We start from the raw sequence: 11150 nt of genomic DNA on the forward strand, positions 1-11150 counted from the left end.
TGTGTGTGTGTGTGTGTGTGTGTGTATATATATATATATATACATATGGAGTGTCTCTCTCTTGCCAGACTGGAGTGCAGTGGCACAATCTCAACCTCTGCCTCATGGGTTCAAGCAATTCTCCTGCCTCAGCCTCCCAAGTAGCTGAGACTATAGGCACACATCAACATGCCCATATAATTTTTATATTTTCATAGAGACCGGGTTTCACATCATATTGGCCAGGATGGTCTCAATCTCCTGACCTCGTGATTCACCTGCCTCAGCCTTCCAAAGTGCCAGGATTACAGGCATGAGCCACCACGCCCAGCCCAAAGATATTTTTCTGTAGATTTTTCTTTCATTAGTTCCTCTCTTCCATTTCTCTCCTCCTGAAACTTCTATTACATTAGTGTTGGCATGAACTCTTGTCTCTTTTTTCTACAGACTCTCTATCTCCTGTTCTTTTGAACTACATTCGTAATGGCTCAATTATTGAACTTGCTAATTCACTCTTTAGCTATGTTTATGCTGATTATATTTTTAATTTCCAAGATTCATAATCTTTTCCAGAATAGTCTGTTCTCATTTCATGGATATCTCCATGAGAATATTAATGATAGTGTTGAGAAAGGCATCCATCCTAGACCCTGAGCATCTCTGAATTTCCTTGCTGAGTATGACAAACTTCTTGGGGTAATCATCCTCTGACCCTGCACCGATTCTGTATCTAGTAACCTAGTCAATTAAATAGGTCAAGGCAACCACAGTGTAACTATAGTCACAATTACTCCCTAGGGAATAGATATTTCACTGCTTGCTATAAAAAGTCATAAGCTCTTAGCCCTGGGTTCCTTAGCTGTAGTGCAACTGGCTGTATTCATAGCCATGATCTGATTTTTCCATGGGACTTGGGGGCAGGAGAACTGATGCTACCATGCTTATGTTCCTGCTGTTGGCTGTGCTATGAGTAATAAACCATTTTGCACGGATCCATTGAGTCTCACTGTCTACTTTTGGCACCTATGGAGTTGTGGCAAGCCAATCTACTTACTAGCTTAGTCATTTCCTTTGGAATCTTGTTGGTCCTTGTCATTTTCTACAGGAGAAATTTCTAATTTCAAGGTGATTTTTCTCCCTCTATTAAATGTGTCTTAATAAATTGGTTCTTTCCTTTGTTGGATTTCATGATTCTTGACAAGTTAGGATTTAAGTGTATGTATATAGGCCATTTCCACCTCTGTGGTGTGGGAGAGGATTGGGACGTGCTGCCAGGTTCAGTGTGTTGGTAGTATATCTTTCTCTGCCTTTCCAGGCCAATAATTCACATTCATTGTTAACCTGGGGCAGTTGCCTCTGCAACTCTGCTGCCTACTTCTTGAGACAATTGAGAAGGTGGAGAGGCAGCCAGCTATGGTGCTCTAAGCTCAGCACCCAGGTAGCTGCTCCACAACTCCCTCATGCTCTTTATATTCACTGCTGCTGAGCTTGGAACAACTCCATAATACACTCTTCCATTAGTCTTCTCTTATGTGTGTTTTAGGCTGTGGCTTTCTCCATTAGTCTGATCTCAATTGCTTTCTGTTTTTCAGGGATTCTTAACATTTTCTGGCCCTCATCTTGTTTTCCAGCACTGTCATAATATATATCTCTATCTCTACATCTGTATCTAGTCATGTGCTGCATAACAATATCTTGGTTAACAGACTGCATATAGGATGATGATCCCTTCAGATTATAATACTGTATGTGTGTGTGTGTGTGTGTGTGTGTGTGTGTGTGTGTGTGTGTGTATAATTATACTTTAAGTTCTGGGGTACATGTGCAGAATGTGCAGGTTTGTTACCTAAGTATACACATGCCATGGTGGTTTGCTGCGCCCATCACCCCATCATCTATATTAAGTATTTCTCCTAATGCTATCCCTCCCCTAGCTCCCCATCCTCCAACAGACCCCCATGTGTGATGTTTCCCTCTCTGCGTCCATGTGTTCTCATTGTTCAACTCCCATGTATGAGTAAGAACATGTAGTGTTTGGTTTTCTGTTCCTGTATTAGTTTGCTGAGAATGATGGTTTCCAGCATGGATTAAGCTGGAAATACCATTTTTTTACTGTGCCCTTTCTGTATTTAGATGAGTTTAGATACACAAATACTTACCATTGTGTTACAGTTGCCTGCAGTGTTCAGCACGGTAACATGCTGTATAGGTTTGTAGCCTAGGAGCAATAGGTTAATTTAGCCTAGGTGTATAGGAGGCTATACAATCTAGTTTTGTATAAGTATAGTCTATGTCACTCACATAATGATGAAATTGCCTAACTGCATTTCTCAGGGTACACCTCTATTGTTAAGTAACACATGACTGCATAATGTTTATTGAAAACTTATCATGTACCAGACAGTGTTCTCAGTGCATAACATAGATTAACTCATCTGGTCCTCACAACAATCATTTACAGGAAGTTACTATTTTAATCTCATTTTACTGATAAGGAAATTATGACACAGAAAACATGCGTCTAGTAAGCAACAGAGCTGGGAGGGGTCCAGGCAGTGTGAATTCTTCTGACTCTCTCGTGAGACAGGTACTATCAGAGAGGTGCAGCTAAGTACAGGAGCAACTCTTCACTCAGATTGGGTGGACTAAGGAAGGCATTACAGAAGAGGTGGAATTTGATCTAGGCCTCTCAATATCAGAATTCAGTTTTACATCACAATTCAGCATAATGTCAAATTTCCCATTTCTGCTAGTGGCAGAAAACTATAAACTTGCAAAGTTAAGTTCAGTCAATTAATTCATCCTCCTTTGAGTAAATATTAAGCGAAATTTAGGGTTCACTTCTTCCCCCTTTACCTTGGGGATGCTATACTTTTCTGGGAGCAAAGGCTACGTGTTACCCTGGCACTAGGGTGTGACTGGCCTGAGTCTCCTCCTCTTCCTTGCTAGCCTCACTGTGTGAATCTCATCTGTCCCCTTCTTAGGGAGTGTCATGTCTAGCATCTGCAGTCCTGCTGTGGTTTCTAGATGTGTGGTCTAGTATTCTCTGGGAAAGACCTATCCCTCTTCAATTCTGCCAGCTCTCGCAAGAGCTGCCTTGCCTGTACTCCACCTCCTATGTTGGGAATTTTAGGGCTTTTTACTTTTTACTTTTCCCTAGAAAATTCTTATGTCCAAGGGATTCTGACGTGTAGTCCTTGAGTTCATTTGCTACTGTTACCTACTGTTTGAGAGCCACATTAGCCTCATATTATCTAAGAAACCAGTGGACTCGGAGTAAACCCTAGCAAGTGAATGACAAGTTCCTGTGTTCCTAATGTTTTCAGATTCCCCTGTAACCTGCCTGAAATTTTTATCAGCACCCCTTTTCCTTACCTCAGCCAGAAGTGATATACCAGGTTTCTCCCCTGGTTCCCCAGCAGCATTTAAACCTTAGCATCAATGCTCTGATCCTCCTAATACCTGCCTGATAGTCAAAATCTTAAAGTACTTTTTGTCTTAAAGATGGTTATATGAAGTTAGGAATCCAACCAGGAAAACAGAAATCACTCGTGTATACATAACACTGGGAACTTAGTACTAAAATTGGGTATGCAGGGGATGAAAGAGGCTGAGAAGTCTATCAGTGGAAAGAAAGTGAAGTCCCACCTCATCCCAGACAAAGGCTCCTCCTAGGCTAGAGAATGGAGGAATAAAGCAGCTACCAGAGACCACCACAGTAAGTAGGCTTAGAATATGTGACAAATATTCTCGGTGTGTTCACAATTAGCAGAAATAAACAAATGAAGAGAGAAAACTCAGAAGCCCTGCCTTATATTCAAATTATTTGGCCTTCAATTTATTTCCTTGGAGCTATCTGCCTTTTCATCTCATTCTGATATCTTACTATCTTGACTTTGAGGCTTGCTTCACTGAATCTGTTTCTCATTTGATTGTTTTCTAGTTCAAAGCATTTGTAGGGAAATTTTCATGTTACTTGAGTTGTGTTTTCTTCTAGGGTAGATTATTTGGTGTGTGTTGTGGGGGTGGTTTACATGCTATCATATACTCCTTTATTTTGCTGTGCAAGGTTTACATAGTTGCTATATTGTTTCCATTCTACGAATGCTTATGTAGCTCTGTTCACACTTTCTATTTGTTCTGACATAGTGTACGTGAGATTTTAACCACCTTACCACTACTCTTGAGATTTTTTTCAAGAAGCTACAGTTTTATGGCATTTTATGTTCTATTCACTCCATTGTTTTCAGCATTTGACAAGGGGGAGAACTCAAATGAGGCTGTGCCAAACTTTGTTAGAATATCTGGCTTTGCTCTCTCTTTTGAGGTTTGTCATTTTCCAATGTCAAAGTTTGCTAGAGCTTATCAGAGGTGTTTCCCATTTCCACAAAGGGGATCTCTTTGGACTCTAGGTCTGCTCTCAAATCCAGCTTATAACTCAGGAACCTGAGTTTCCATCAGAGAGTCAGGCCCTCTCTCTTTCAGTCCTCATTCCACTTACTTCTCCTCAGTAGCCATTTTCTCTTCTCATCTTTAGAATAAGATAAAGAACAGGATACGCACTCAACTTGTTTCTCTCTAGATTTGGGTGAATTATTAAAAATTATTGGATTACAGTGACTCACTAGTTACCTCTAAGGGAGGGGGTGGTAACATTTGGAGTCCTGCCATGCTGTGCTATTCTGTTCTGATCCAGAATCTTCCAGTTCTTTCCTTAGCTGCTACTTATTTTTTGCACTATGTTCCTTTGTTGTCTGGCTACTTCTAGTGAAAAAATTTCTCCGGGTTTTAGTACAGTTTTTAATCCATTCATTAGATTCTAGAAGATTAACCCAAAGTTCCATCAAGTGCTTACTATAATTTCTTGAGACATTGATTACCAAACTCTCAAATGTATATGAACATCAGAGTTAGAAGCCCTGGGGATCAAAGCAACCTGCTTAGGGGGGTCTCACTTGATGTACAATCCTTCACAAAGTCCTGTCTGTTGCCTGTTACTTAGGGCAAAGTCCAGGATGTAGATGAGTATCTCAGTAAAGGCTTCGAAGCCCCTTCTCAGTTTTGGAAGTGAAAAGTACCATGATGTCTAAGAAACCATATCCTTGTTAGATGGGAAGATTAAATGCAAGCGCAAAGGGGAACTGGCCCGAGCCTAAGATGCAAACACTCAGGGGAGGCCCTTGACAGGTTGCAAGCTGTTTCCCAGGCAATAGCAAGCTGTTTCCTCAGAAACAGGGACTCCAGCTGGCCAGCCCTAGAATGGGCTAGCTAGCATCAGAAACTTCACTCTTTAGAGATTATCTTATCTGTGATTTTTAATTTATTTTATTTGTTTGCTTTCTTTTTTTTTTTCTTCATCAGCATTTTGATAAAGTCTTTTGAAAACTTCCAGTATGAGTCCATTTTGCTAGGGAACAAAAGGAAGAATTTGTTTCTATGCTTGGACTTATGCTTTTAGGTGCTGTGTGTTGGGAGAAGGGGCCAGGATGGCACTGGAACACTGCTTATCTTAGAGTACATATAGGGGTGACCAAGAGGTTAAAAAAGAGAAATCTGTGGGAAAGACAAAACCAAAGAAAACAAGCTAGGTCTTTTACTTCAGCCTCCCCCATCCCTACCCCCTCAAAGGAGATTCTTATTTCAGTGCAATGCTGAGAACTGTGGGTTTGGTTTTAGTAAGGAAGACTGATTTGCTTACAGATACTAACATTCTTTTCTACTCTGGAAACCAGACAGCAGTAATTATTCAGTCTCATAGTCTTTGTAAAAAATGGCAATCTTGGCTTTACAGGGCACTTTCCAAGTAATTCAAATTCTGTCCCTTATTTTATCTATATGGTTCCAATTTAGGATACTAAAAACCTTATTTCCAGGTTCATGAATTTAGGCTCAGCATGACTTTTAACATTTCAAAAGTTTTTCATTTGAGGAGGGAAACCAAGAGAAGCCTCCAAACTGAAGTAATTTTTTTTTTTATGAAAAAGAACAAATAAAGGATTTTATTAGCTAAGACCTTTCAAAACTAAAAAAGAGCTATGACCATTGAGTGGGTCTGATTAGAACAAAACCCAATGGCTTATTCACAACAAAAAGCTTATATGCCATAAGTCATGCAAAAAGGGAGGTGGGAGAAGCCATGCTTTTCTTCAAATTTAAAACTGTTTGAATCCACCTTTCATATTTCAGATAAAGCAAATTAATCTGAGTCCAATTTAACCAAGTTTCACCAAAACCATCTAGAGCCTTTAAAATGTCTTCCCATCAACACCAAATGACAACTTTTGAGATTAAAGTTTTAGTGCACCTGGATGGCACAATTAAAAGGAAGAACAATGCCGGAACACATGGGGCACTCGACTCAGGGCTCTAGATCACTCACCCTCTTCAGTTCCATCTCTTGGTTTCTGATTGTTCCTGGGGCTGTAGAAAAAACCATTCTCTGAAAAGCTGATAAGCAATTGGATGAGAAAGAGGGAGAGAAAAATTGGCAGGAGAATCTGGCCCCATGCCCGCAGCCAGCACATCTCTCTTCAGACCTAGTGACCCTTGCCACTGGGAACCTGGCAGGCACCAGCTACAGTGTTGGACACTGAGACCCACTCAGGGACTGTGACCCACCACAGCCCTGGGTCCTATGGCTACCACTTTCAAGCCCTGGACCCCAGCATAATCAGCAGAACCTTAGAATCCCTAATGTTCTAGCTAGAATGTGGAATGTTCATAGCACAATCCTGGTTGGCACCGGGCTCCAGCTTCCTGGGCCCTGAATATCATGTACAGTAGGTCCACTGGACTTGACTGAGGCCTGTTTCTGCCAAACCAACACCTTTTCCCTACTACAGTGTTGTTTTTGGAGAAAGACCTGGATTCTAATTTCCACTACAAATATGTATACAGCAGTTGCATTCTTCCATGTTGCCTTTTCTCTGATGTAAATGAACCTACCACCCACGGCACTGCATGGGAGTGGTTGTGCGATCAGTGAGTGGTGAGGTCATGAAACTCACAGCTCTGTAAACCCTCAGTCTTGTCCCTAACTAGCCTGGTGATCCTCTTGACATGCTCTAATGCAGTTTCCCAAAGGTAAGTATGTTTTGGATAGTACACAAATGCCTTTTATTTTAATAGTTACGAATTTATTTTAATGAGTATTGGAAAAAGATAACCAGTAGTTACACTGATGCAATAGCAACAATATATGCTTTTAAAATAAATCTGTGCAAAAAAGGACAATTTCCAGAAATTTAAATAGTACACAACTCAAATGATATGGCAAAAATTGGGGTGGTGGTTCCAGAATGACTGAAATTTGGGCAATCTTGCCTCAGTGTGTGTGTGAGGGAAGGGGTAAAGGTGGGTGATGAAAACTTGTCCTTGACCAGGGATTATCTTGTTTTGTTTTTCAATAATGATGAGGTGGGGAAGATCGCTTGAGCCAAGAAGTTTAAGGCTGCAGTGAGCTATGATTGCATCACTGCACTCCAGTCTGGGCAACAGAGAAAGACCTTGTCTTTAAAAAAATAAAAAATAATAATTAAAAAATAAATGATGGAGTTGTCCCACAGTAGTCCTGGCATATTGATCTGGACTGCCTCCTGAGGAATATGGGTCTAATATGGACAATAAAGATGGAGGAGGATAACATATGCAGAGTTCCAGGCTACTTTTTCTTTACCCATTTGCAATGCAGAGGACAGACAGAGGGTAATTAGCCATAACATATAAAGTGCTTTTATAAACTGACAAAAAAAAAGGACAAAAGATAAACAATAGGAAAATAGACATGGGTTTTGGGGAATCCACTGACAGAAAAGGAAATCCAAGTAGCCAGTGAATACATGAAAAAAAATGTTTAAAAACACTAGTACTAGGAACTAGGAAATTATCAATTAAAACAAATAATGAGCTATCACTTTGTAAACATCAGGTAGGCAAGCATTTAAAAAGAAAGCTAAGATATTGTTGATGAAGTTGTGGGGGGAAAAGGTACTCATAATTTTTGGTGGAACTGTGAATTGTTATAGTGTCTTTAGAAAGCAACCTTACAGCAGTCATTAAAATGAAAAATACACATATTCTATGTGCATATTGTTTCTTAGAGATCTGCCCCTCACTGCCTCTTGGTTCTCATGGTATGGGTGGAGTTCCAACTCTTACCTTGGAAGTAGAACATGAAAACTACACCTGAGCAAAGCAGGGCACAAAACTTCCCTGGCCACCATGCCTGGCTCAGGGGTGGGCACAGGACCTAGGCTGGCCTAATCCAAGTCAATCTCAGAGCTTTTGCTAGGAATGCTAGGATAAAGATGCCCATCTTCCTCTGGATTCAAACTTGAAAGGACCTAGTCTCTCTAGCTGCTAAAAGCTATCATAAGACTATGTAGAAGCTGGGCACATTGCCTCACGCCTATAATCCTGGCACTTTGGGAGGCCATGGCAGGCAGATTGCTTGAGTCCAGGAGTTCAAGACCAGCCTGGGCAACACCATGAAACCCCGTGTCTACAAAAAATTAGCTGGCACGGTGGTGTGCACCTATAGTCCCAGCTACTCTGGAAGCTGAGGTGCAAGGATCACTTGAGCCCAGGAGGCAGAAGTTGCAGTGAACCAAAATTGTGCCACTAAACCCCAGCCTGGGTGACAGAACAAGACCCTGCTTCAAAATAATAATAATAAAAACAAAAGATTATGTGGAATATGGCCATGAAAATGCCCATATCAAAGCAAAATTGACTGACGGACTCAGCTAGTGTGCCTCAGATTTATCCACCATATTCATCCCAAAGCCATGCTCCCTACAAGCTACTCTCAGCCAAGACTAAACATGGAAGGGACACTAATGTGGGATACTTCTAGTGGGAGATTTTGGCTTGAGAATTTCCCATCAAGGCGGTCGAAACTTTCTTAGAATTGTGCTGCAATCTGAAACTCTACCAACCAAATTCTCCTTCTTCCTTTCCTCTCTCTTCTTCACCAGTGTCTGACCTGCATTGATGTTTGAAGGTTCTCACTTGCGCTAGCTGCTTCCCCTTTATTTGTTCTAACTGTTTTCCCAGTAAACCTCTTGGACTTCTAATCCCATCTTAGCAGATCTCAAAGGACCTGAGCTAATACAAATGCTTGTGAGAGTGTTCTGAGAGAACCAGTGGTAAGATAAAATTTTGAGACTTGTTTACTTACTATCCGACAGGCAAATAAGGTACCATATTGTGCAGTATGTAGAGAATGGATAGCTCCTAGAAAGAGATGGCACTACTAAAGACTTCATGGTGAAGAAATGTTTTCTACCTAGGAAAACAAACTGGTAATAGGAAATCCCCTGGTTGATGTAATAATCAAAGCATTTGAAAGATACAGGGGACAGTGCCTACAAGAGTTGGTTGGTTAAAGAGTAGTACTGATGCTTTGCAGAGGGACAGTGAGAAATCATGTACCTTTGATTGGCAGTTAAAGGTTAAGTATGAAAGCTAGAAGATATCTTTGGCAGCCCTTATCTCCTGTAGTGGAAAAGTAGACACAGCTACCAGCAAATGAGGATATGATAATTACAGAGCTCTAGAGACATTTAGATAATACCAGCCAGGCAGGGCTGTATGCTAAATGTCAGAGCTTTGGTTGGGAAAACGTAAAATCCTGAAACAGCTTCTGTGATGAAACATTATTACTTTATTACTATGAGAACACCACTATCCCCATGGATGTTAATGGGCTCAGCTCTGTGACTGTCTCTACCGCCAGTTTTGGCCTGCAGAGGGAAGCTGCTGAATTTCTTAGTGAGACTGGTGCCCTTCTTACCAGCACATTCCTGATAGCCTTGGTGAATGAATGGATACTCCTAATGTTGACTCTGTAGACCCTTCAGGAATCTAAGAACTTTCAGGTGTGACTGACCCTTATGCTGCAAAACAGAATAAGGGTATCTTAATAGATGTTCTCTCAGGAGCACCCCTACCTCATCTCTTGGCTGCTAGGCCAATAACCCTAGGGTTAAATTCAGTTGGGGACATGCTGGGCCTGATAAGGGAGGAAAGAAATTATATTCCAAGGTACAACTAGCCAATGAAGACAATTTATACTGAATTTTGAGGATGTTTGCACAGGGGGTTAGAATATGAAACTGAACAAGCAAGGTTTCTTTGACTTGGAAGTACTTTTGTAGGACATGAAGTTTAATGGCCTGGTAAGACCCAGAGGATAGTGCAAACTCATTGTTAGAATGGATCTTTGAAGCCTAAGAAAGTGATCCAGCACTGAGCAAAGTGGAAATGCCTGAGTTACCAAGGCAGGAGGAAGAGGAAGGAATAAAAAGGCTGAGAAGGAGAAGTAGGTTTGCTAGAGTGGCTATATTATGTGAGGTCAGAAAAACTACAAGATAACTGTGTTCCAGGGGAGGGTCCAGAGGAAACACCATTCACCAAGGAAATTAGGAATGTGCTGGTAAGAAGGGCACTTGCATCACTGAGAATTACAGTAGCTTTCTTATGCAGGACAAGACTGACGATAGAGGCAGTCATAGAGCTGCGATTCTTAATATCCAATGGGAATACTGGGGCCTCCAAAATAATAGTGATCAGGTCATGGCACTTAAATGAAAGATGCCAGAACCTCACAATCAGAGGGGCAGTCAATGGAAGCTTGTCCCAAAGTAGGGTATGGAGATGGTTAATAGACCATGGGCATCTCTAGGGTCAAATCAGAGGAGTGGCCAGCAAGGGTGATGTTTAACATCTACAACCAGAAAAGGGCAAGGATTGAGAAGTAGTAAGTAAGCTGAGGCCAATGACCCCAATAAACAGTCATGATCCCTTGCTCACTATACTAGTCCATTCTCACACTGCTAAAAGGACATACCTGAGACTGGGTAATTTATAAAGGAAAGAGGTTTAACTGACTTACAGTTCAGCATGGATGGGGGGCTTCAGGAAACTTATAATCATGGCAGAGGGGAAAGCAAACATGTCCTTCTTCACATGCCAGCAGGAAGGAGAAGTGCCAAACAAAGAGGGAAAAGCCCCTTTTAAAACCATCAGATCTCATGAGAACTCACTCACTACCACAACAACAGCAGCATGGGGGTAACCAACCCCATGATTCAATCACATCTCACCAGTGCCCTCCCATGACATATGGGGTTTATGAGAACTACAAGATAAGACTTGGGTGGGGACACAGC

The 11150-nt window shown here is 41.3% G+C and overlaps 1 protein-coding gene across 1 annotated transcript in view; it reads right to left on the reverse strand.

The window, feature by feature from the left end:
• Positions 1-8447, reverse strand: part of LOC116533348 — a 26172-nt gene extending 17725 nt beyond the window's left edge. Inside the window, exon 1 of the mRNA XM_032253091.1 lies at positions 6359-8447. Within this exon, the coding sequence (XP_032108982.1) occupies positions 6359-6503 (145 nt within the window). The 5' untranslated portion in view covers positions 6504-8447. The remainder of the gene's footprint in view (positions 1-6358) is intronic.
• Between the last annotated feature and the right edge of the window lie 2703 nt (positions 8448-11150).

This window comes from Sapajus apella, unplaced genomic scaffold, assembly GCF_009761245.1.
Source record: "Sapajus apella isolate SASKATOON/1434 unplaced genomic scaffold, GSC_monkey_1.0 scaffold81, whole genome shotgun sequence".
Classification (NCBI taxonomy): domain Eukaryota; kingdom Metazoa; phylum Chordata; class Mammalia; order Primates; family Cebidae; genus Sapajus; species Sapajus apella.